Source organism: Emys orbicularis, chromosome 13 (assembly GCF_028017835.1).
Source record: "Emys orbicularis isolate rEmyOrb1 chromosome 13, rEmyOrb1.hap1, whole genome shotgun sequence".
Classification (NCBI taxonomy): Eukaryota; Metazoa; Chordata; order Testudines; family Emydidae; genus Emys; species Emys orbicularis.
Genome location: NC_088695.1, coordinates 15,049,379 through 15,074,659, shown reverse-complemented (window position 1 = coordinate 15,074,659; position 25,281 = coordinate 15,049,379). Strand labels below are relative to the sequence as shown.

General features: G+C 46.6%; 2 protein-coding genes and 1 pseudogene across 2 annotated transcripts; all 3 read right to left on the bottom strand.

Moving 5' to 3' along the window:
• Positions 1 to 1,191: 1,191 nt before the first annotated feature.
• LOC135887491 (olfactory receptor 6N1-like) lies at positions 1,192 to 2,172 on the bottom strand. Its single transcript, XM_065415234.1, has one exon. The coding sequence runs from the start codon at positions 2,170 to 2,172 to the stop codon at positions 1,192 to 1,194; it is 981 nt and encodes a 326-aa protein (XP_065271306.1).
• A 10,597-nt stretch (positions 2,173 to 12,769) lies between these two features.
• LOC135887490 (olfactory receptor 6N1-like) lies at positions 12,770 to 13,736 on the bottom strand (annotated as a pseudogene).
• Positions 13,737 to 20,851: 7,115 nt separating this feature from the next.
• On the bottom strand, positions 20,852 to 21,772 carry LOC135887776 (olfactory receptor 14A16-like). Its single transcript, XM_065415533.1, has one exon. The coding sequence runs from the start codon at positions 21,770 to 21,772 to the stop codon at positions 20,852 to 20,854; it is 921 nt and encodes a 306-aa protein (XP_065271605.1).
• Between the last annotated feature and the right edge of the window lie 3,509 nt (positions 21,773 to 25,281).

The window sequence follows — 25,281 nt, the reverse complement described above, 5'->3', positions numbered from 1 at the left end:
GTGCTCTTGAATGGCTCTGGAACAGTCCCTGGGAGGACCCCTTCACTGTGTCAGCCCACTTAGGGTCACACTCTCACTAGGGTAGTCCAGGGACCCAACATCGGAGCCTTTGGCACCCCTGCTTCTCACCGTGAGCTCCCCTCAGTGAGTCCACCTGAACTGGATACGTGGGGAAGACTTGCACACCCAAAGGGAGCACTGCACCCCCAACTTCCTGACTCGGGAGTGACTCTCAGCCAGCCTTGTAAAAGCAGGAGGGTTTATGAGATGTCTGGAACACAGCGTAGAAAGTCCTTCGTTAACATAGAGAATGAAAAGTTACAGCATAGCCCATCTGGGTCAGTCCCAGAGCCCAGAACCCTCTGACCCCCCTGTAGTCCCAGTCCAGAAGCTTCTCCCTGCCTCCAACAGCCCACACTTAAGAACTCCACCTGGCCCGTCCCCAGTCCTTCGTCCTCCAGCTGGTCACACCCAGCTGGATTCCTGTGGAGGTTGGTCCATCCATGGTCATTTGTTGTTAGGCACCAAATGTCCGGGCAATTGTAGTGGCCATTGTCTTCTGGGAGTCTCCATGGGCATGGGTACCCAGGTCCCAGGCAGCTAGGTGTCAGTCACACCTGTGTCTCTGAGAATCTGGAAAGAGTAAACAGCACTTTCCCCCACCTAATTAAATATGCACCACATAGGGGAAACTGAGGCACACACCATATTCATATGAAACATTATGAAAAATTCCCACTTCGTCGCACACCCATTGCGTTTTATTTGTAATAGACTGGCTGAATTTGATTACAAGACTTTATTTTCTAACAGAGAGAAACAATGAACAGGGGATATACACAGGGATTTACTTTCATGGGTAGTGGATTTTGTGCCTTACAAAATGTCAGCATTCATCTGTGCATTTTCAGATACTGTGCACCCTTCTCACATAGGGTGAACTGCCAACACCATGGAGAAAAATATCATAATACAGCCTATATCAGTGCTGAATATGAGAGAGTGACAGAGCAATCCACAATGGCACTTTCCTATAAGTTGTGTTACATGGACACAGTGGGGGACCACAAAAACTGTCTCAGTAACTCTATACAGATCATCTCCAATTCTTTTTCACCTTAGTGCTGAGATGTTGTCAATGGGACTTTTCAACTTAATTTTGCTTAAATCACCCAGGCAGCTTTGAAAACCTCAGGCTAAATTATTATCTCTGAGTGTCTGCATGTTTTTGTGAAAGTCACATTTGCTGACTGCTTTCCACAAGGCTTCCTTGACCTCTCTGTTTCTCAGGCTGTAGATGAGGGGGTTTGCCAGGGGAGTCAGGACAGTGTAGCAAAGAGAGAGCACTTCGTACAGGTCTCTCAGTGTATCATGTTTCGGCAGCATGTACACAATCATTATTGTTCCATAGAAAATTGTCACCACAATGAGGTGAGAGGAGCAGGTGGAAAATGCCTTCTGTCTCCCGGTGGTGGAAGGGATTCTCAGGATGGTGGTGATGACACACACATAAGATGTCAGGGTTAGTAGGAATGGAGGCAGAGTGAATACACAGGCTAGAATGAAATCTAGCAATATGATCAGGTGTGTGTCACTGCAGGAGAGTTTTATCAATGGGATGGATTCACAATAGAAATGGTCAATTTCATTCAGGGCACAGAATTTTAACTGTAACATGAATAATATAAAGATGGCAGTAGCCAAACAACCATTTAACCATGATCCAGCAGCCAACTGGAGGCAAAACCTGTTATTCATAAGAGTTGAATAGTGCAGGGGTTTACATATCGCTAAATACCTATCATAAGACATCGCTGTTAGGAGATAGCACTCTGTACATGCCAGGGAAGCAAAGAAATACAGTTGCGTAAAGCAGCCACTGAATGAGATGGTTTTGTCCCCAGTCAGGAGACTGGCCAGCATCCTGGGTAGGATGGTGGAGGTGTAGAAGGTCTCCAAGCAGGACAAGTTCCCCAGGAAGAAGTACATGGGGGAGTGAAGGTGCTGATCAGCCACAACTAGTGCAATGATGAGGATGTTCCCGGCCACAGTTGTGATGTAGATCACTAGGAACATGAGGAAGAGAAGAATTTGCAGGTCAGGGATAACCCCAAATCCCAGGAGGATGAATTCTGTGATGGCCGTTTGATTTGTCCTGGCTGTGTCTGCCATGGGTTTAGTCTAGGAATAAAAAAACTGCTACTGAATCAGAAGGACATAGAATTTAAAGTTAATCAAGTCTTTTAAATTAATTCCATAAAAATTCAGAAACTCCCCTTCCTCTCCTGGTTACAGACTGAAATTTTAAGGCTAAATGTAGATTTCAGAGCAAAGTGCCAGGAGTCTCAGTCTGAGAACAGAACATTGGTATCCATGTAGACCAGCCTCTGCCATATCACAGCAATGACTACAATAACAGCCCATTTCTCTGGTAACCAAGAACTGATATGACAGATCAGACCCTTTCCTTATCTACTATCATATCCCATCTAGTGACATACTGAAGTTTAACAACGATGCTTAAATGCAGCATCCACTTCTGGCAAGGGCCAGAATCATGCCATGTCTTAGGAGTCAAAATCAATAAATACATCAACTAAAATCTTGGTCTGAGATTTTTCAATGCAGTCTAGTGTCCTTAGGCACGGATCTTGTTAATTAATGGAATTTATGAATTAATGGAAATTAATATAATATATCCTGATATATTCAGCATTTTAGTGTCCAATTTTAAAAGGAATAATTATTTTCAACCCTTCACAAAAGGTCAGTTTATGTCAGAAATTATGAAGTGAAGTAAATTCTTAGCTCGTGTCATGAGAAGGAGAAGGACATGATGAGGGACTGTCAATCCCTTTTCTCTTTTGGATGAGAATTCCCTGTGTTAACTATGTAGCAGTATTAAACTACAGCTTGTCTTGTTGGTGGGTGTTAGGAGGGTTGCAAATCTTCCTAGTTTTGCCCCTTACCTGTGGAGTGATTCATCACTCCTGAATGGTTGTGGGCTGATCATACAGGAACGAGAACAGGACTGGTGAAGAAAGATATTCCTGAACTCAGAGTCTAGAAACAATCTGGAAAGTGCTACCCTGTGATCTGTACTACCTTGTGATCCACCCCATAGGGACTCAGTCCTGTGTTCCATAAGGACTAACATGTCCCACTGAAGAACCTCAATGTTATCTACACTCTAAAGGCCTTCTCAGGTCGGGGGGCGGGTAGGGGTGAGGTGTTCAGAGAAGAGTGGCAAGAATGATTGAGATAGGAAAAACTACAATCTGAAGAGAGATTCCAAAGATCAGGATTGTTTCCTTAGAAAGGAGAGGGATAAAAGGGGACATTATAAATAATGATCTGGAGAAGGCAGAATGTGGAACTTCTGTTTTCCCTGCCCCTTACTGCAAGAATAAGGGGGACATACAATGAAATTAAAAGGTGGGAAACTTAAAATCTACAAAATGAAATACTTGTTCACACAGGGTATAGTTAAAGTGTGGCACTCACTGTGATGCTGGCAGACCAGGTGCCAGCTCCTGCCAAGGTCTCCCTCTCTCAGTGGGACACTGACAGATACACAGCTGCAATCAGCCTTGCTGCTGAGAGAAGCCTGTATTACCTTTTGAAACGTCAGACTGAGACTCATTCATGGGTCTGTTTTCTTGCTTTAATCTTGTAAATAACTCTCATTTCTTTTTCCTATTTAAGAAATCTTCATATAGTTCACTACCGCATTGGCTACAAGTGTCATCTTTGGTGTGAGACCTAAAGCGCAATTGACCTGGGGGAAGTCGGGAGTAACCTGAATATTGCTGTGATTCTTGGCGTAAGGGGCCGTGTACCACAGATACGCTCACCTGGGTGGCAGGACAGACTGGCGCAGCCAAGGGGACTGTCGGTGACTGCCAGGGCTGTTAAAGTGCCTGAGGAGTTTGCACTCGGTGCAGTTGGTTGGTGAAATCTAAGTTTAGAACTCACAACCAATGAGGGGTTTGTGCCCTGGTTTGTAACAATCTGCGCTGACAGTTGCAACAATCACCCTGTTGCATCCCCATTGGGAGCATTACACTCACTGCCAGAGGAAGTCATTTATATGAAGGATTTAATTGGATTCCAGAAGAGATTGATATCAATATCCAGATATAAATATCCAGAGTTATCATAATTAATGGCAACAACAGTTTTGCAATGGATATTAAGCTTCATGTTTGGGGGGTTAAGCCAATCTCTAACTATTGCAGTCCAACATGACACATGTGGGCGGAGATTATCCCAGAACTGCTACTGCAGTGTTCTGACATTTTCCTCTGAAACATCTAGTACTGCCCGCTCTCGGAGAACGATACTGGACAGGATGACCCTTGGGTGTGATCTAATCTGGCAGTTCCTATATTACTACATTCTCCTAAAGTGATACAGAGAAACCCAAAATTCCAATTAGTTCAACAAGCTACACTTTTTATACTTCAGCCTCTGCTAGGATGTTACCTGAAAAAGGTTGACCTGGCATAGATAACTTTGTAACACTTTTTGGTGAAGATCGATACAAGAAATCATTTGAGAGGAAGTTGTCAAACTAGGGGATCTGGACATTAATTCTAATAGGAGATTAGGACACCCAATTCCTAGGTGGCTTTGCAAATCTCAAACTTAGCCCTTCTGCAATGTCTGTATCTTCTTTATTCCCTGATGTTTCAGTGGACCCATGGATTCTCTTGCAACCTGCCTCATTCAGAAATAGTGAAACAGTTTTTGTCATTTACTTTTAACTAAGACCATTTGTTCTTCAAATTCCCTCTTATGCTCCTAATTTCATTCTTAAACTTTACCCACCTCAAATGCCATTTGAATGTTCCTTTCTATCAGCTTAACTTAGTTTTGATTTCCATTATTCTATTCCAGGCTTCACCCTAGTTATACTGAGCCAGATCGCCAGCTGGTATCAATCAGCCGTAGCTTCCCTGGAGTCAATGGGCCAGATCCCCAGGTGAGGACCTTTCACAAAACATGTATCTCAATTTCCCCATTGTTAAATGGTGCTATTAACACCGACTGGCACTGCTGTGGGAAGGTGAGGCTAAAGCTGCTAATATTCACAGAGACAAGGTGAGTGAGATAATATCTTTTATTGGACTAATTTCTGCTGGTGAGAGAGACAAGCTTTCGAGTTGAGCTCTGTGTGGCTCGAAAGCTTGTCTCTCTCACCAGCAGAAGTTGGTCCAATAAAAGATATCACCTCACCCACCTTGTCTCTCTAATATCGTGGGACCAACACGGCTACAATAACACTGCATACAATATTCCCAAAGCACTTTCATGCCCCTGTTTGGAAGGTGGTATAGAAATGCAGTGAAGAAGAGGGTGCTCACCTGTAACCATAGGATGATTCAAGCTTCAAGCGATGAGCACTTATTTCTCAGGGTTTGGCAGTTAGGACTCCGTTTCTACCACTGAGGTTTTTGTGTTTTGTCATTCGATAGAAACTGGCTCTTCTCAGCAATGACACCTGCATCTACCTGAATGGACGAGCAGCTGCTGCAATCTGTCTTAGAGCATGCTCCGCCCCCTCCATTTACGAAGTGCAGAGTCCTCATATTTGTATCCTTCTCCATGGAAGGCTGCGTCTCCCTTGATTCCACCTCTGAAGGGGTTGAGCCTGGGGAGTTAGCGCTGTGTTTTCTGTGCAGACAGTACAAACAACTGTCCTGATGCAACCAACCTCCCTCGCCCAGAGGAATCGCCTTTCTGCTACCAGCTGTATGAGGTCATTCCTCTGCATGGCTGAAATGTAATGTAGCGCCCCTGGAGTGCATGGCCATGCAGAGACTGACTCTACTCAGCAATCTGTATTCATGTCAGTTGTCCCATTGCCTTTGTAGTAGAAGAAGAGAGCCTGAGAAATGAGGCCTGGTATAAGGGGCCTGGTATGAGACCTAAGGCCTGAACTAAAGTAGTCAGGCCCAGCTGATATAAAACAAAGGTCGGAAAAGTCAGGCTGTGAGCAGAAGTCAGGCCCTGTTATAAAACATGCCTACTTGCAAGTTCACAGAACCTGGCAAGAACAGGGCCGGTATTGCAAAAACAGAAACATTCCTAAGAAGTGCTAGGCACAGGACACACATGTGAACTCATTCCGGAAGGGTAGTACCAGAACACCCCGATACCAAGTATGGTGTAAACACACTCCCCAAAGATAGCAGGGACACACTGATGGCTCCTAAAGATAAGGTCAGGATAACAGGGTGATGGATAGAGATGTTCTGATCGAACCAACAGGTACAAGGTAAAGTGGTAACTAATCACGTCAGAGGGTCAACAGGTAACTTGTTTGTATCAGTGTATAAATAGGGGTCAGAGAGGGGGTGTCTTCATCCAGATGAAGGGGGAGTGGAGAGTCCCACCGCTCACTGAGCTGAGTCCATTCTAATGGGCATACATATGTTAGTGTACCTGTAGTATGTATAGGATGCTAGGACCATGCTTCGTTGACAATAAACCTGGCTGAGTGCCTCCGTCATGGAACCGAATCTGTAGTTTTCTTGGGCAGCTCAATCGGAGTCTGCTAGGCCAGCTTTTTGCGCAGAGCTGGTGCAGCACACAGAGAGAACACACACAGAGCTGACAAGTGACAACAGCCTTCAATGGAAGAATTGCACGAGTAACAATGGCTAACATGACTCAGGCTTACCTGACTGGGTGCTGAAGCCACGCAGTTTAACAAACACACAGGAAACTTAATGTAAAGTAAATTTAATCCATAATTTGAAAATGAAAGATTTGGATGAAAGAATCTCTCTCACACACTCCCCAGTGAAAATATTTCTCCCAAGGAACTTTGATGTTATTAGTAATTACTAATATTTGTTTATTTAACCATATTCCCACCCTTCTGCTGAGCGGTAGCAGAATTCAGGGTCTTGCAGATTGGTTTCCCATTGGAGTAGAATCCAGTGATGTGGAGTCTGGGTAATTGCTTAGCGTAACTTGTTTGTTTTTACACTATATACACCAGTTCTGGAGCAGAAGTGGCCATAGATAAAATGCAGGGAGTCCCCACTTTTAGGGATCTCAGCCTATACGCCAGGAGCAGGACTAGCATGCAGGGACCTTCCCTCACACAGTACTTTCAGCCCAGGACCCTAAGGGTGAAAGCTGGGTCATCACCAGCAAGTGGGAGCTGGGCAAGGCAGTAACTTCTCACTATGACCTCTCTGACGAGTGTTGCGTGCTTGTCTCTAATGTTTTCCATCATGAACTAACTGTTCACATATTTTCGATGCAACAGCCCTCTGGGCTGTATCCTAATAGCTATTGCAATAGTTTCTCTATAGTCCCACTGTCATTCCTGGGATGTGTCCTATGGGTTGCCTGACCATTCTGTGTGTTGAATTCTCATTTCTGAGAGATTCCTGCCTCTCCCAAAGGAACATAAAATAAATAGTTTGAAATGGGAAAGGAAATGTCCAGCCTTCTCAGTCCTGAGGCTACTGGGGTAATGCACAGTGACCACTTTTGGGGGAAACCCTGTTTTAAAGTAAACTTCTTAGGTTTTCTGATCTCTTTGATTTGGCCAATGTTCATCCCAAGCGTCACTGAGTTCTCAAATCTGTACTTACAAAAGTACCAGAGAGACTGTAGAGTTGACAGTTTGGAAAGGGTTTTCCATAAATGTGTCCTTTTATAGTCAGCTCTTTTTGAGCCTCTGCCTGGTTACAGAATGGAACCTGGACATTTGGAGGCTGCCTAACGCATCTCCCCTATCCCTGGTCTTATGACTCAAGAGATAGGTAGTGGGACAATGTATTCAAACTCACGTCCTAAATGGAAATATCTGAGGTGGTGAAAAGCAGCACTAAGTACAGAGTAACTGCACAGGGGTTGTTCTAAGGTAACTAACCTGTGGGGGTCATGGTTATTACTAAGCTGAAAAGCATCACCGTTTGGAATGTCAGGGATTGGATATTTACATGGATATCAGTAATGTCCAGAGTTGTTATAATTAATGACAACCAACATTTTGGAAGGAATATTAAACCTCATGCTTCAGGGCTTGAGCTCATCTCTAAGTATTAGAGATCAAGCTGTGAGCTATATGGGGGTCAGGTTATCCCACATCTGCCTCCTGTGGGGTTCTTCCACCTTTCTCTTAATCATCTAGGTCTGGTCACTGTCAGGCAGGATATTGGACTAGATGGACCTAGTGTCTGATCCAGTCTAGCAATTCCCATGTTCCTATGGAAACAGAATAGGTAAAACTGTGGTCATTCTGCACAAAGCACAGACCAATATCTGAGTTCTAGCAGAAGAGGGCACATTTGACAAGATCTAGCTCCATCCACCAGAGGGCAGTCCCCCCAACACAGTTCCTTATTTTGATATTGTCTATAGATCCATTCTGTTTCTGTATCACACAATTCTACATACAAATGCTTTCCAGAAGTTGATATACAAGCATGAAGTTCTCATTTTTTTAACCCAAGTTTTCTCACAGGAACCTAAATAAAATTGTTGTTTCAGCTTTTCGACAACAAAGTACTTGATTTATTTTATTTATTTATTTATTATTAAAATGGTTGTGAAATAGATTGGGAAAACATTATTCCCAACCCATTTTTGGGTTGGTTGGTTTGTTTTTATGGTGATGGTGTTAGAACTTTTTACTAAGGGTCCCACTTCAACCTATCTTTCAGCTGACTAATTTTGTGTCTCCAAATCTTTGTTGCAGACATTGCCCAATGTGACGTATTGATTCCTCATGTAACACTTCTGCCAGCTGGAATCAGCAGCAACAAGGGCCGGGTTCAATATCTAGGGGTTCCTTTCCAACAATACAACACAAAACTGGCCTGAGCCCCCAACTAGTAACTTGAGACAATTACACATCACCCCTTGGGAGCCTCTAGACGCAACACTTCCCCTCTCACAAGCAGAGAGTCTGAGTGTAGAAAAGAAACTTTTAATAAAAAGGGGGAAAGTAACCTGGCTTTAACTTGGGAAAATGCTGCAAGCAGGATTCATAACATAAAACCATGAGCAAAACACCCACTCCAGAATACGTTGGACAGTGTCCTTGTGCCTCGGGTTCTTAAGTCCAGCAACCAAAAGTTCCTTTAGCACACCCCTCTCTTCACCACACCACACTCACTCTCTTCCCGCCACTGGCAGGGCCCTGGGCTGCAACGCAGTGGATTTGGGTGGGCCTGTGTTCCCCTACACTTGCCACCCCATCTCAGGGTGGCTGAACCCTAATAATGAGCTTCAGATGCTTGCCGGCGCTCCCCTGCCTGAGGGGCATGCCACAGACTCTTGCTAGCACTCCCCTGCCTGAGGGGCGCATCCCAGATGCTTGTGGACACTCCCTTACCTGAGGGGTGCGCCACAGACTCTGGCGGATACTCCGTGGCCGCACCAATTGCGACAGTGCATCTCCCGCTGCCAATTCCCCGTTGATGGAAGTGACCAAGGCCTTTCGGCAAAGCAGTAACTCCCCACCGCCCCCCAGCGGCTCGGCGGACCACAGGAGAACTTGCTAGAGATGGATAGAGATGCTCAGATCGAATCAACATGAAAAAGGTAATGGGTGGTAAAAAGCCATGTCAGGGGCCAGTCACCAACTAAGTCAGAGGGGCAATACGAAACTTGTTTGTATTAGTGTATAAAAGAAGAGTTGCAAAGGGGATGTTTTTGGCCAGCCGAGCGGGCAGTGGAAAGTCCCTCTACTGACTGAGGTGTGTCTATTGTCACAAACATACATGTCTTAATATCCCTGCAGAGTCTGTCGGGTGCTATTACTGTGCGTTGTCAGCAATAAACCTGGCCAGGCACCTTTGCTACAAACCAAGTCTGTGGATTTATTGGGCAGTTTGACCGATCTGCTGTCTGTGCTATCTGTGCAGAGCTGGGACAACACACTGAGACAACACACACAGATGCAGCCAAAAAAACATTTTATGACAGAACCTAGGGTGACAGAATCCCAGTGACTCTTCAGGTTGAGATTTTCAGAGGCATCTAAGAGAGTTAAGTGTCCAACTCACATTTCAAAGGGATTTGGGTGCCTAAATCCATGAGGTCCCTTGGAAAATGGTTTCTGCAGGGCTCAAATCCTACTGTTCTCACCAGAGCCCAGCTCCCCTGCCTCTGGCCAAGCTGTGACGTGCTCCCAGTGACTGATCCAGCACTGCCATTTTGACATCACAGGAGTTCTGCCCGTTGGTAAGTTGTAGCCACTTCCTCTCACTATAGGTTGCCTCACGCCCTGAGGGGAGGGCCCTGCGAGGAGCACAGCTGTCTAAGGCACCTGGAGCTGGCTGGACACGGTGCCCTGAGACCTAGCCCTCTCGGGATGTGCACTCATTGCAGTCAGGTTTGGGGACACTCATTGTAACAGGTTCCCTACCTTTGAACTGCTCTGTGTAGCTAGCAGCAGCAAAGCAGCTTCTGCCCTAAAGAAGCTGAGTCCCTCCTCGGTGACCGTTTGACAGACCTGACCCCAGAAATGGCCTCAATTCTACGGGTGCCCTGTCAAACCCCCAGCTGGGTCTGGACAGTCCCATTATCCCTGGCTTGTGAGTCTACCTCTTTGTTTGCCCAACCTCCCTGCCTCCAAGGGCCCGGTGAGCCTGGTGCTGTTGCTTTGCCGGAGCTGGTCACAGCCAGGTTTAGTTCAGATAAGAGCTATAAAACTGTTCCTGGTGAAGTGTCCAGAGGTCACTGCTGGGACCTGGCTGTTTACATCCGGCCTGTGTGAGTTTGATGAAGGTGATTGGTTTGCAGGGGGATATGGTGGGGATGAAATTAGGCACAATTTCAGAGGTGGCAGATTTTCCAGGCTTACAACCCCACATAGGCTGCACCAGGAATTAGTATTTTAAGGTCCAAACATTTATTTTGATAAAAAATGGCTTTTTCCAGAAAAAAATGGTTAAAATTGTCTCCACTCCTGGTGCCCAGCTGAAAACGTCATGATGGGAACATGGTTTTGGTCACCTCCCTCCCTGGTCCTTCCACTTAGATGCACAACACTAAGTGCTGAGATTTTCAATGTGAGTTTTCAACTTAATTTTAATGGAGCTGTGTGATGGGACCCCCGAGGTACAACCTTGAGCTGTGGGACCGCTGTGCCCCCTTACCCTCTCCAGCCTGGTTTGTCACTCATGATGCTTTAATATGACAAGCAGCAACCTCTCCCACCCCCTCCTGTGGCTGTTATCACTCAGTCACCAGCATACAGACACACACTCAACTGAGTTGCATGAATGCTCTCCAAGCTACTTATGAACTATACAGAGGGAGGCACCAGCAAATCCCCCCCAGCCTTGCACCCTCAGAAATGTATCATCTTAAACTGCTCAAGACCTTCTTTTGAACAATGAGACAGTGGACATGCGCCAGCCCTTGTAATCTGTGCAGATTCCCCAAGCATTTTAGCAAACTCACTGGTTAAGATTAAACATTAAAATACATTTCTTAACAACAGTTATAATCACTTAAAATCTATCTCTGACCTTTATGGCTCAGAAATAAAAATTAAACACGCATTTTAAATCCTAAACTTTATCAGACTCAGTAAGATTTGAATCAAACAGATTTTTTCACCCCACTGGATGTTGCAGCCAGGTTACAGTTCTTAACACACAGGCTGAATTCCCTTAGCCTGGGACCAACCTCTCCAGTTCAAAGTCTTTGTCTTCCCAGCATTCTTGTTGCCTCCAGAATAGGTGCGGGAGGAGAGAGGTGGTCTCATGATGCCGCTGTCACTTATTTTATACTGTCAATTCATGTCCCTGGAAAAATACTTGCCCAGACATGTCCTGGTGGGCCTTGCTGAGTCACAGAGTTCAGCAATTCCCATTGTGTGGTACTTCCGCAACTGTCTCTTACAGAATTACACTACGCAAGAGGATAAATGGACACAAGTCAGATATCAGGAATGGCAATATACAAAAACCTGTAGGAGAACACTTCAACCTCCCTGGCCACACAATAGCAGATATAAAGGTAGCCATCTTACAGCAAAAAAACTTCAGGACCAGACTCCAAAGAGAAACTGCTGAGCTCCAGTTCATTTGCAAATTTGACACCATCAGATCAGGATTAAACAAAGACTGTGAATGGCTATCCAACTACAGAAGCAGTTTCTCCTCCCTTGGTGTTCACACCTCAACTGCTAGCAGAGCACCTCACCCTCCATGATTGAACTAACCTCGTTATCTCCATACTGATTTATACCTGCCTCTGGAAATTTCCATTACTTGCATCTGAAGAAGTGAGGTTCTTACCCACGAAAGCTTATGCTCCCAATACTTCTGTTAGTCTTAAAGGTGCCACAGGACCCTCTGTTGCTTTTTACAGATTCAGACTAACACGGCTACCCCTCTGATATTCTTACAGAATTGCAAACCTCTTCTTTACAATTCCTCTGCTGGTCAATGGCTGGTGATGGTTGTTTAATGCCCACCACCTCCTTTGTTCTCACTGGAGAACTAACAGTGGGCGACTCCCAGACTCCCTACATATTTTAATAACAACCATATAACAAAATCTCATACCACCTTATACAATGTTAATATACATATTTTAACAGAAGAATGAGTTTCAACAGATCATAACCTTATATACGACACCTTACAAGGAATGCTTTTTTACGAAATATTACAACCATATACAAAAGATAAATATGAGGGTTACAGGGTGCTTCTTTGACGTACAGTGCATCACAGACTTATTGCTTCACTCACTGAGGCAGCTTTCAAAACATCAAGCTAAATTGTTATCTCAGAGTCTCTGCATGTTTTTTGTGAAAGCCACATTTACTGACTGCTTTGCTCAAGGCTTCCTTGACCTCTCTGTTTCTCAGGCTGTAGATGAGGGGGTTCACAAGGGGAGTTAGGACTGTGAAACAAAGAGAGAGCACTTTCTTCAGATCTGAGTCTATCACGTTTCGGTACCATGTAGACAATGATTATGGTTCCATAGTAAATTGTCAACACAGTGAGGTGAGAGGAGCAGGTGGAAAATGCCTTTTGCCTCCCGGTGGTGGAAGGGATGTTCAGGATGGTGGCGATGATACACACATAGGATGTCATGGTTAGTAGGAATGGAGGCAGGGTGAATACAGAGACTATTATGAAATCCATCAATATGATCTGCTGGCTGTCACTGCAGGAGAGTTCCATCAGTGGGATGGGATCACAGTAGAAATGGTCAATTTCATTGGGGCCACAGAATATTAACTGTGATAGGAATAAGACAAAGATGGTAATAGAGAAACAACCATTTAACCACGACCCAGTAGCCAACTGGAGGCAAAATCTGGTATTTATATGAATTGAATAGTGCAGGGGTTTACATATCGCTAAATACCGATCATAAGACATCGCTGCTAGGAGATAGCATTCTGTAACTGCCAGAGAACCAAAGAAATACAGTTGTGTGGTGCATCCACTGACTGAGATGGTTCTGTCCCCAGTCAGGAAACTGGCCAGTAACCTGGGCAGGAAGGTCGAGGTATAGCAGGTCTCCAAGTAGGACAAGTTTCCCATGAAGAAGTACATGGGGGTGTGAAGGTGCTGACCAGTGACAACAAGCACCACAATGAGAGTGTTCCCAGTCACGGTTGCAATATAGATCACTAGGAACATTAGAAAAAGAAGAATTTGAAGGTCAGGGAGATCCCCGAATTCCAGGAGGATAAATTCTGTGATGGTCGTTTGGTTTCTCCAATCTGTGTCTGCCATGGGTTGAGTCTAGGAACAAAAAAAACAAGCTGGACAATTGAATTGGAAGAACATAGCATTAAAAGTTAATCAAATCTCGTGAATTAATACCATAAATATTCAGAATATCCCCTTCCTCTACTGGTTACAGGTTGAAATGTTAAGGCTAAATGTAGACTTCAGAACAAAGTGCCAGGAGTCTCAGTCGGAGGACAGAACATTGGTACCCATGTAGACCACCCTCTCCCATATCAGAACAATTACTATGTGGCAGAGCTCTGACCTTGTCCCTGCGGGTCCTGCGCTTCTAGGCAGTATATGCTAGCCTCAGTGGCTCTCTGTGACCCTCCACGTAGCCTTTATCTCTCTAGGGCCAGGGTTACAGTCTACTGAGCCCTTTTCATCAGAAGCCAGCAAGGAGGTTGGTGAGAGAACTCCCACCGTCTCTGTTGTCCTTAGGGCTTGTTTTAGAACAGTTTAGCCTCCTGTCCTGACAGGTGCCTGACTTCCCCTCCCAGGAGGTGTTTCTGTAGTGGTGGGTTGGGGGGAACCCAGGCTCGCCCTCTATTCCGGGTTCCGGCCCAGGGACCCTAATGTTGGCAGCCAACCTTTCACTGCCAGAGTTGCTACATTTCCCTGGGCCACTTCCCCACAGCTCTCCTGCTTCTCCCTTCTTCACCCTTACCGTAGGGCTCCCTTATCAATAACTTGAGGGTGTCTTCATTAACCAGCCCTTCAGCCGCACTTCCTCTCCTCTGGCTCCCTGGCTCTCCTCTGCCAGACTGGAGTGAGCCCTTTTTATAGTATCAGCGGGGCCTTAATTAGAGTCAGGTGGTCACATTAGCTTAATGCCCTCACCTGACTCTTTGCAGGTTAATTGGAGTCAGGTGTTCTCATTAGCCTGGAGCAGCCCCTGCTCTGGTCAGTCAGGGAACAGAAAACTGTTAATCCAGTGGCCAGTATATCTGCCTTCTGCTATTCTGCTGTACCCAACTGGCCTGGGTCTATCACATATCCCTCCCCCCTGCTCAACACCAAGGGGTTGGGCAGCTTGGGATGCCAAACAGTGTACACGTGATAAGCCATTGGCATTGCCATGGCGACTCCCTGCTCTGTGCTCTATGTGGAACTGGAAAGGTTGTAGGGATAAGAACCACCTGGTTACCCTTGTGTTCTTTTCCTTGTTCCGTTGCATCCATTGAAGAGGGGCATGGTCAGTTACAAGGATAAATCTGTGCCCCAGCAGGTAATAACGCAACGTTTCCATGGCCCATTTTACGGCGAGGCACTCTCTCTCTACTACTGCATATTTTTGTTCCCTCGGAAGGAGTTTCCTACTGAGGTAGAGAATTGGGTGTTCCTCCTCCCCAACCATCTGTGACAGGACGGCCCCTAACCCTACCTCAGATGCATCTGTCTGTAGGATGAAGTCCTTGGTGAAATCTGGGGCTATCAATACGGGGTTACTGCAGAGGGCAGTCCGTAGGTCCGTGAATGCCCTCTCTGCTGCATCGGACCATCTGATTGGATCAGGAAAACGGGCCTTCACTAAGTCCATTAGGGGACTTGACCTTGTAGCAAAATGGGGGATGAAACGCCGGTAATACCCCACCACCCCTAGGAATGCTCGGACCTGCTTCTTACGACTTGGCCGATGCCAATTTTGGATGGCCTCTAACTTATTCAGTTGGGGTTTTACCAGACCTTTTCCTACCACATAGCCAAGATATTTGGCCTCCGTGAATCCTACAGCGCACTTAACAGAGTTTGCCATAAAGCCAGCTCGCCGGAAGATATCAAGGACTGCCCCCACTTTTTCCAAGTCTGGGGTATTAATCACCATGTCATACAAGTAGGCCGCAGCATAACTGGTATGGGGGCGTAATAACTTGTCCATGAGGCGCTGAAAGGTAGCTGGAGCCCCATGTAGTCCAAAGGGAAGGACCGTATATTGGAAGAGACCCTCTGGTGTAGAAAACGCCGTCTTTTCCTTTGCATCTTCAGCTAGGGGAATCTGCCAGTACCCCTTTGTCAAGTCTAAGGTTGTCAAGTACCGGGCATTCCCCAGACGGTCCACTAGTTCATCTATGCAGGGTATAGGGTAGGCATCAAACTGGGATATCTCGTTTAGTCGACGGAAGTTGTTGCAGAACCTTGTGGTGCCATCAGGTTTGGGCACCAACACTATTGGGCTGGACCACTGACTGTGGGATTCTTCGATGATCCCCATCTCCAGCATTTTCCTGACTTCCGCTTTTATTTCCTCCCTTTTGGCTGCTGGCACCCGGTAGGGCCTCATAGTTACTCTGGCCCCTAGGGTTTGTGATGATGTGGTGATATGTCCCGGTTGTGTGACCCAGTTTTGTCGAGAATACATCTTGATATTGGGCAATCATCTCAGTTACCTCTTTCTTCTGGGCTGTCGTTAGATCAGGAGACACCCTCACTTGTTCAGGGTTTTTGTTCTCTGGGTGCAGCTCTTCTTGAACCACTGTGCACGCCTCTCGCGTATGCCATGGTTTCAGAAGGTTGACGTGGTATATCTGCTCTACTTTTCGACGTCCTGGTTGTTGCACCTTGTAATTTACTTTCCCTATGGGTTCAACTATTTCATAGGGCCCTTGCCACTGGGCCAACAGCTTACTTTCGGCCGTAGGTACCAGTACCATTACTCGGTCACCGGGTTGAAACTGACGAAGCTTGGCTTGATGGTTGTAGTACGTTCTCTGGGCCTCTTGGGCCTTCTCCAGGTGCTCCCTCACTATGGGAGTGACCCGGGCTATCCGGTCCCTCATTCGTAGTACATGTTCTATTACATTCTTCCCCTCACTGGGTTCCTCCTCCCAAATTTCCTTGGCTATGTCCAGGATGCCTCGGGGGTTGCGTCCATACAACAGCTCAAAGGGAGAGAATCCGGTGGAAGCTTGGGGGACCTCACGGATGGCAAACATGAGGTATGGTAGTAGGTTGTCCCAATCTTTCCCATCCTTGCTTACCACCTTTCTTATCATGGCCTTGAGGGTTCGGTTAAATCTTTCCACCAGACCATCGGTTTGTAGATGGTAAACCGAGGTCCGCAGGGTCTGGACATGGAGCAGGGAACACAAGTCCTTCATCAACTTGGACATGAATGATGTTCCCTGGTCTGTGAGAATTTCTTTTGGTAGCCCTACCCGGGCAAAGATTGCCACTAATTCTTTGGCAATGCTCTTGGAAGCTGTGTTTCATAAGGGGACAGCTTCTGGGTACCTGGTTGCATAGTCTAGGATGACAAGCACATATTGGTGGCCTCGGGCCGTTTTCTCTAGCGGCCCCACAAGATCCATGGCGATCCACTCGAATGGAACTTCGATGATCGGCAGGGGTACCAGAGGAGCTCTTAGATGTGGATGAGGGCTGTGCAGTTGACATTCGGGGCAAGAGGCACAGTACCGCCGGACGTCTTCATGTACCCCCGGCCAGAAGAACCTGCGTAAGATTCGCGCCTGGGTTTTCTCCACTCCCAAGTGCCCTCCAAAAAGGTGACTGTGAGCGAGGCTTAGTATTGCCTTCTGGTGTTTCCGGGGGACTAGGATCTGGTGTACCTCTTGCTCCTGCATTTGCACGACCCGGTATAGGAGATTCCTCTTGATCACAAAATAAGGCCCTGGCCCCCGGGCCTTTCCCTCTATGGGTACCCCATCTATCTCAGCCACCTTCTTCCTGGTGTTCTCGTACCTTGGGTCTTCCACCTGGTCCCATCCAAAAGTCTCTCTCTCTGGGCTTAACAGCCTGAACTCTGAGAGCTCTGTCTCTGCCCTCTCGGCTGGCTCCGTGAGGTTGGGGTTGGAAGTGGTCTCTGACTCCTCCTCTGTCTCGGGGCCCTCCCCTTCAGTTGCCCGTGTACATCTGCCTACACAGGCGACCCTCTGTCCTTGTATCAGGATTCGGGTACCCAAGGCCTTGGCCACCCTTCTTTCTCTTTTGGTCTTCCTGCCTTTCCCCGGGACAGGGAATAGCTCCTGGGACATTTCCGTGAAAAATGAGAGGTGACATTCTACCGCGGAAGCCTCCTGAAGTTCGGGGAGCTCCTCTCCCTCCAATTCCTCCGGTGGAAGCAAGTTTCCAAACCCGGGGAAAACTCTACCTATGAGCACGGGGTATGGGAGGTTTGGGATTACCCCTGCTTTCACCCTGGTGACATTTCCCTGAATTTCAATTTTTCTCGTATGATGGGGTAGTAGCTAACAGTCCCATGGACACAGGTTACCCCCGTACGCTTGGCCTGCATTAACTGGCTGCGCTTCACTAATTTACCTGAAATTAGGGTGATAGCACTCCCCGAGTCTATGAGTGCCATGGTTTCTACCCCATTCAACTTTACCTGCCTTGTATATTTATGTGGGGTGACAGCGACCCCTACAATATTGAGTAGGCTACATGGGTCTGCCCCGTTCCTCAGGTTACACTGCATTGGCTCTATGACATTGGAGCACTGGGCAGCTATGTGCCCCAACTCCCGGCAAGAGTTGGGGCACATAGCTATCTATAATATCTATAATTGCTTCTAGTCACTCCCCTATCACGTGGGTTAGGGGGTTTAGTCCCAGGGTTCCCCCCACTTAGGCCTTCCTCTTCCTTCTGGGTTCCCGACTGGTTTTCGACCTCCCTCTTCTTCCACCTAGGACTTCCTGGGGGTTTGGCCGCCCGACCCGCTTCAGTCGGGGTCGAGTGTTTGATTCGTGAGGGGCCTTCCTTGGGTAGTTGGGTTAATTCCCTGGCTGTCATCCATCTTTCCACCAATGTGATCATTTCATCGTAGGTGGATGGATCATTCTGGAATACCCGTTTGCGGAGATCTGGTGGCAGTCCCCCGCATGTAATGGTCTATGACCAAAGTCTCTAAAATCTCCTCTGGGCTGCATGCCTCGGGCTGTAACCACTTCTGAGCGAGGTGTATGAGGTCGAATAGTTGGGACCTTGGAGGTTTGTTCTCCCTGTATTTCCACTCCTGGAACCTCTGGGCCCGTACCGCTGTCGTCACCCCGGATCGTGCTAGGATCTCTGCCCTCAGCCAGGAATAGTCAGCGGCATCCTCAGTGGGCAGATCAAAGTAGGCCTTCTGGGCCTCTCCGTACAAAAAAGGGGCGAGAATGCTGGCCCACTGCTCCAGGGGCCATGCGTCACACTGAGCAGTCCTTTCAAATGAGAGGAGATACGTCTCTATATCATCGTCTGCCATCATCTTTGGCAGACAACTGGTGGCCCTCAGGGTTCGCGTCCCATTGGACCCCCGGGCCTGGGTGGTGAGGACCTTCAGCTGGTCCAGAACCTCGCGCAGGAGGGCTCGATCTTGGGTCACCTGGCTCATTAATAATTGGTTGGTTTCCTGCTGTAACCTCATGGACTCCTGTTGCACCATTGCCTGAGCCCAGGTTGCCTCCTGCTGGGCCGCTGTGGCTTGCACCAGCGCTCTCACCACCTCCTCCATGGTGGTACAAACAAAAACCCCAAACCAAAAACCTCAGTGCACTTTTTTTTTTTTTTTTTTTACTAAAAACCTCTTTGTTCCGCCACGCTGTGAACAATCATGATCCCACTCCTAACAACAGTTGTGGCAGAGCTCTGACCTTGTCCCCGTGGGTCCTGCGCTTCTAGGCAGTATATGCTAGCCTCAGTATCTCTCTGTGACCCTCCACATAGCCCTTCTCTCTCTAGGGCCAGGGTTACAGTCTACTGAGCCCTTTTCATCATAAGCCAGCAAGGAGGTTGGTGAGAGAACTCCCACAGTCTCTGTTGCTCCTACAGCCTTGTACCAAAAAAGTTTAGCCTCCTGTCCTGACAGGGGCCTGACTTCCCCTCCCAGGAGGTGTTCCTGTAGTGGTGGGTTGGGGGAAACCCGGGCCCGCCCTCTACTCCGGGTTCCGGCCCAGGGACCCTAATGGTAGCAGCTGTTGGCAGCCAACCTTTCACTGCCAGAGTTGCTACATTTCCCTGGGCCACTTCCCCACAGCTCTCCTGCTTCTCCCTTCTTCACCCTTACCTTAGGGCTCCCTTATCAATAACTTGAGGGTGTCTTCATTAACCAGCCCTTCAGCCGCACTTCCTCTCCTCTGGCTCCCTGGCTGTCCTCTGCCTGACTGGAGTGAGCCCTTTTTATAGTATCAGCGGGGCCTTAATTAGAGTCAGGTGGTCACATTAGCTTAATGCCCTCACCTGACTCTTTGCAGGTTAATTGGAGTCAGGTGTTCTCATTAGCCTGGAGCAGCCCCTGCTCTGGTCAGTCAGGGAACAGAAAACTGTTAATCCAGTGGCCAGTATATCTGCCTTCTGCTATTCTGCTGTACGCAACTGGCCTGGGTCTATCACAGTGTCCATCTCGCTCTTCAAACTAATTCAGTCGTTTGCCTCCCACAACTCCTATTGGGAGGCTGCTCCAGAACATCGCCCCGCTGGCGGTTAGAAACCTCCTGTAATTTCTAGCCAGTCTCTCCATCTCTCACAAGCCCAAATGTACACCTGAGCCAGGCTAACACACTCTGGCTCCTTGTCCCCCTCTAGTGGTTAGGCCACAAATGGTGGTTTATAAGACAATGGGCCCAGTCCCCAGCTGGTGGCAATGGATATACAGCTCCATTGGAGGCAGTAGGTCAGATGCACAGATGCTGAAAATTGCTTTAACGCCACCAGAGTCAATGGAACTACACTGATGTGTTGCAGATCTACCCGAAATCTCTTCTCACCTACCCCAGTCTTACTCCAGTCTGACTCCTTTGGTTCCAACAAAGCCACTCCTGATTTATGCACACAAGCAAGACAACTCCCATCATTGTTTTCAGTGGCCATGGAATGGGTGCATGTGGCCATGCAGTGTAATGGATATTGTTTTGGCACAGAATGAAAGTCTGATTCCTCTCACGCACACACTTTACACCTGTTTAACTCCACAACTGGACCAGATTTTCACCTGGTGTAAATCACTGCAGTGGCAGTGACATCAACGGAGTTAATCTGGATTTGCATTGGTGCAACTGAGATCAGAATCAGACCTGTTTGTGTTCAAGCTGTGTGGTCATGGAAATAACTGACATTAATGAATAGATACTATGTGAGCAAACTTTAATTAGATAAAGACATAAAAAATAATTCTTGGTGAATTACCTACACCCAGTCAGTCTTCTCAGGGCAGCTTTCATCTCCTTGTTCCTCAGGCTGTAGACAATTGGATTCATGATTTGTGGCAATACGGAATAGAGAACTGCCACCACAAGATCCAGAGCAGATGGGGAGCTGGAGGTGGGTTTCAGGTAGGCAAAGGCCCCAGTGCAAACAACCAAGGAGACCACAGTGAGGTGAGGAAGGCAGGTGGAGAAGGCTTTATGCCGGCCCTGCTCAGAGGGGATTCTGAGCACTGATTTGAAGATCTGAACATATGACACAATCATAAAAACAAAGCAGCCTAAGATTAAACACACACTAAATGCAAGAACCCCAACTTCACTCAGATATGAGTCAGAGCAGGAGAGCTTGAGTAGCTGGGGGATCTCACAGAAGAACTGATCCACCATGTTGCCTCCACAGAAGGTCAATGCAAACGTGTTCCCGGTGTGTAGCACAGAGTAGAGAATCCCACTGATCCAGGCACCAGCTGCCATTTGGACACAAGCTCTGCTGTTCATCATTCTCTCATAGTGCAGTGGTTGGCAGATGGCGACATATCGGTCGTACGCCATGATGGTGAGAAGGAAAAAATTTGCTCCCAACAAGAAGAAGAGGAAAAAGACTTGGGCAACACATCCAGCATAGGAAATGGACTTGGTGTTCATGAGGGAGTTTGCCATGGATTTGGGAACGGTGACAGAGATGGAGCCAAGGTCTATGATGGACAGATTCATCAGGAAGAAGTACATGGGGGTGTGAAGGTGGTGGTCAAAGGCTATGGCCACGAAGATAAGAAGATTCCCCACCAGGGCTACCAGGTAAATCACAAGAAACACCACAAAGTGCAAAATCAGCAGCTCCTGAACATCAGAGAATCCAAGGAGAAGGAACTCGGTCACGGTGGTTCGGTTGGACATTTTCTTTCTCAGGACATTGTGTGATGGTTGCAGAGAGAGGAACAAGAGCAAGGGACAGGATTAGAACAGTAAAATAACTCTCCTTTTGTGATAACCACCTTAATTTCCTTGAGTCAGACCCTTAGCTTGTGAAGATTGATGTAATATGGGAATGAGGATGGAGAAAGCAGCCCCACTGACTCCAATGGTGTTACTCCTGATTTACACTGGGGTGAGAGAAAATAGAATCAGCTCAATGGACTCCACAGCGGTTACTCATAATTTACACCAGGGTAATGAAGTGGAGAAATTGGAACAATTGCTTTTGAGAAATGTGTATACCTCTGTTACCCAGAGGTGGGTGAACTCTGGATAACGGTGTATAAATGTTACTGTCCTCAGTTTTCCGAGGGGAATTGGGGGTCTGTCTGGCCAGATTCTGCTGTCAGGGACAAGCTGCGAATGTGGGGTAATTTCACTGCATGCCGTGGAATTACTCCCCATTTATACTGCTCTAAATGGGAGCAGGTTTTCGCATGGAGGTGACCAAACCCAGCCATAAATACACAGTAAAGTCGAGTAATGAATACGGCTCCCTTCCTGCTTCACTAACCACTCAACTAAACACCCTCCCAGAGCTTGGAAGAGAACCCAGGAGTCCTGACTCCCAGTTCGCCCTCTGCTCTAACCCACTAAATCCAATACCCCTCCCAGAGCTTGGAAGAGAACCCAGGATTCCTGACTCCCAGTTTGCCCCCTGCTCTAACCCACTAAATGCAACACGCCTCCCGGAGCTGGAAATACAGGCCAGGAGTTCTGGCTCTACCCACTGGACTCAACTCCCTCCCAGAGCTGGGAACACAAATGAGGTGTCATGACTGCCAGTCCCCTCCTCTAACGACTACATCAGACTGCATCTCAGCTTCTGTCCCAGTGACTCTCCATTGCCATCAGGAACAACTGTTGCGAGTGACAATGGAGAGTCATTGGTCCAGGGTAGGGGCGTGAGAGTGATTCTCCAGCATGGTACTTGGGGCACTCACCTGGTGTCTGGAAGAGCCAAGTTCAAGTCCCTGCTCCCATGACTATTTAATCCTTGATACAAAGTGGAGCAGCTTCAATGGGAGAGACTGAGACAGTCTCATTTCAGAACAGCCCATAGCCTAGCGGCTCAGGCACTCTCCTGTATGTTGGAAATTCAAATCCCTTCTCATCATCAGTCAGAGGGAGAGATTGAACCTGAGTCTGTCACAGGCCAGCCAAGTGCCCTAACCACTCAGCTTCAACTTATGAGGAGTGCCTGTCCCACAAGTACCCTTTCAGCAATTTAATAGACAGAAGAAACAAAAAACTGAGAACTAGACACAAACTGATAGATAGATAGATAGATCTAACAACAAACTAACAGAGAGATACAAGATTCAGAGAGTCGGAGAGAAACACAGAACTAACACAAACTAACAGGTAGATAGAGAAGTAAAAACAAACTAATAGAGAAAAGTAAAAGCAGACAGACAGCAGTAACAACAAACTAATGTATACAGAGAGAAAAGTAACAACGAGCTGATAGTGTTTGTCACAATTTTTGGACAACTTTAATGTAACCTCTTCAATCCATTCTAAAAAATGTGTCAATTTGATCAATTCCCCCACTCCCAATAGAAGGAAACTGAGGCACGAATATTCTGCCCCCTCTTTCCTAAGATAACTGCGTTGGACTGCCTCAGTTTCCCATGCCCAAATTGAGCTAAGAGTGAAAGTCTGAAAAAAAATCTAATGTCACTTACAATTTCATCCTTAAAGAGCCTCTCTGTCACCCCCAAATATATTTCATTGCAAGAGCAAACTTACGATGCCGGTCTCTGAGATGTCTTTTCTCCTCCAGCTACAGACTGCAATTGGTTACCCCTCTCTCTCTAGCCCCATGCACACCCCTCTATCAATCTATCTCTCTATCTAATGCCCTGATCACTGTATTATGAGGCCGTTCCCCCACCACACTGACGCTGAGCTGCTGGAAATACACTGAGTTCTGGGCTGTCTGCAGATGAGCTGTGTGTCAAAAACTTTGGTGCTGAGGGGAGGTGATTTATCCATGTCTGTTTTCTACGGGCTTGAGGGACTCACTCCCTGGAGCCCTCAACAGCCCAGAGCCAACAATATTTTATCTTGCCCTCTACTTCCCTGAAGAGTTTTCAGAAACTAAAATAATCACAATTACAACGAGGCAGCAGGGTCTAAAGCAAAGATTGTGAGGCAAACACTGCAGGCACACAGGACTGTACTCGAGAGATCTGACATCAATTCCTAGCCCTACCACTGACCTGCTGTGTTACCTTGGGAAAATCATTCCCTAGGGCTGTCTTTCCCCTCCCACCCTTTGCCTGTCTTTTCTACTGTAGGCTCCTTGTGGTGGAGACTGTGTCTTACCTAATAAAATGGACCTCTTATATCAGGTGCAACTATCAGATAATTAATTAATTATTATTTAAAAGCTAAGGTCCAAGGTGTCCTGAGATCTGATCCCAACTATTCCTCTGGCTTTGTTCAGTCCCTTCACCACTCCATTCCTCAGTTTGTCATCCGTCCAATTGGGATACTAGTTACAACTTGGAGTATAATTCATAATGAGTGGAGGTGCTCAAAAATATCTTCCTGGCAAAAAAAAATTGTTTGTCACTGAAAATAATTTTAGTGTGGAAAAAACTCATTTTGAACTCATTTTTCTATGGGTTTTTGTTTTTTTCAGTGGGGGAAAGTTGTTTTTGGTTTTGTTTTCCCGAAAACCTGGAGATGGAAAACTTTATTGTATATTTTTTTCAGGTTTGGGGGGAAAAGTTTTCAATATCAGAAATCTTTTTTCCAAAACTAGAAAATATTTACCATAAACTTGCATTTTTACTAGAGAAGTTTATTGAAAACCAAATGCTTTTCAGTCTCCTGTTTCATTGTTTTGCCCATCCCCCATCCAAAAGCAATATTATGGGATGTTTCTATGAAAACAAAAAGATTGACATTTCCCACAAAAATATAATTTTCATTTTTGACCAGCTTTAATAATGAGTAATTAAACTAAATTAAATGCATATGAGTTGATGTGGGTGCAACATTCATTGCAATTTTATTTGACAACATCTGCTTGTTATAGATCATAGGAACTGTCTAACTGAGTCAGACCTTTGGATCATCCAGTCCAGTATTCTGTCCCTGACAGTGGCCAGTACCACCTGATTCAGAGGAAAGTCTAAGAGGCCCTATAGAGGACAATTCTAGAATAACCTGTCCATGGTGGACTCTCATCATCATCATCAGCTAGTGAATAGTCTATGGCGTGAGGAAGGTGAGTTTCTACCCCTCATAGTGTTTTATCTGCTACAAAGTAACTGCATGCTCTCATTATCCAGATAGGCTGCAGTGCTCAAAGGAACCAACTGGATTTGTGTGACTAAATCCCATTCACTTTCAACAGGAGAGGAGTGCCCAGCTCCATTAATCCTCTTTGAATATCTCACTTAGGCCTGGTCTACACT

Coding starts and splice junctions, on each gene's coding strand:
- LOC135887776 (XM_065415533.1), bottom strand. CDS start 21,772: ATGTCCAACCGAACCACCGTGACCGAGTTCCTTCTCCTTGGATTCTCT.
- LOC135887491 (XM_065415234.1), bottom strand. CDS start 2,172: ATGGCAGACACAGCCAGGACAAATCAAACGGCCATCACAGAATTCATC.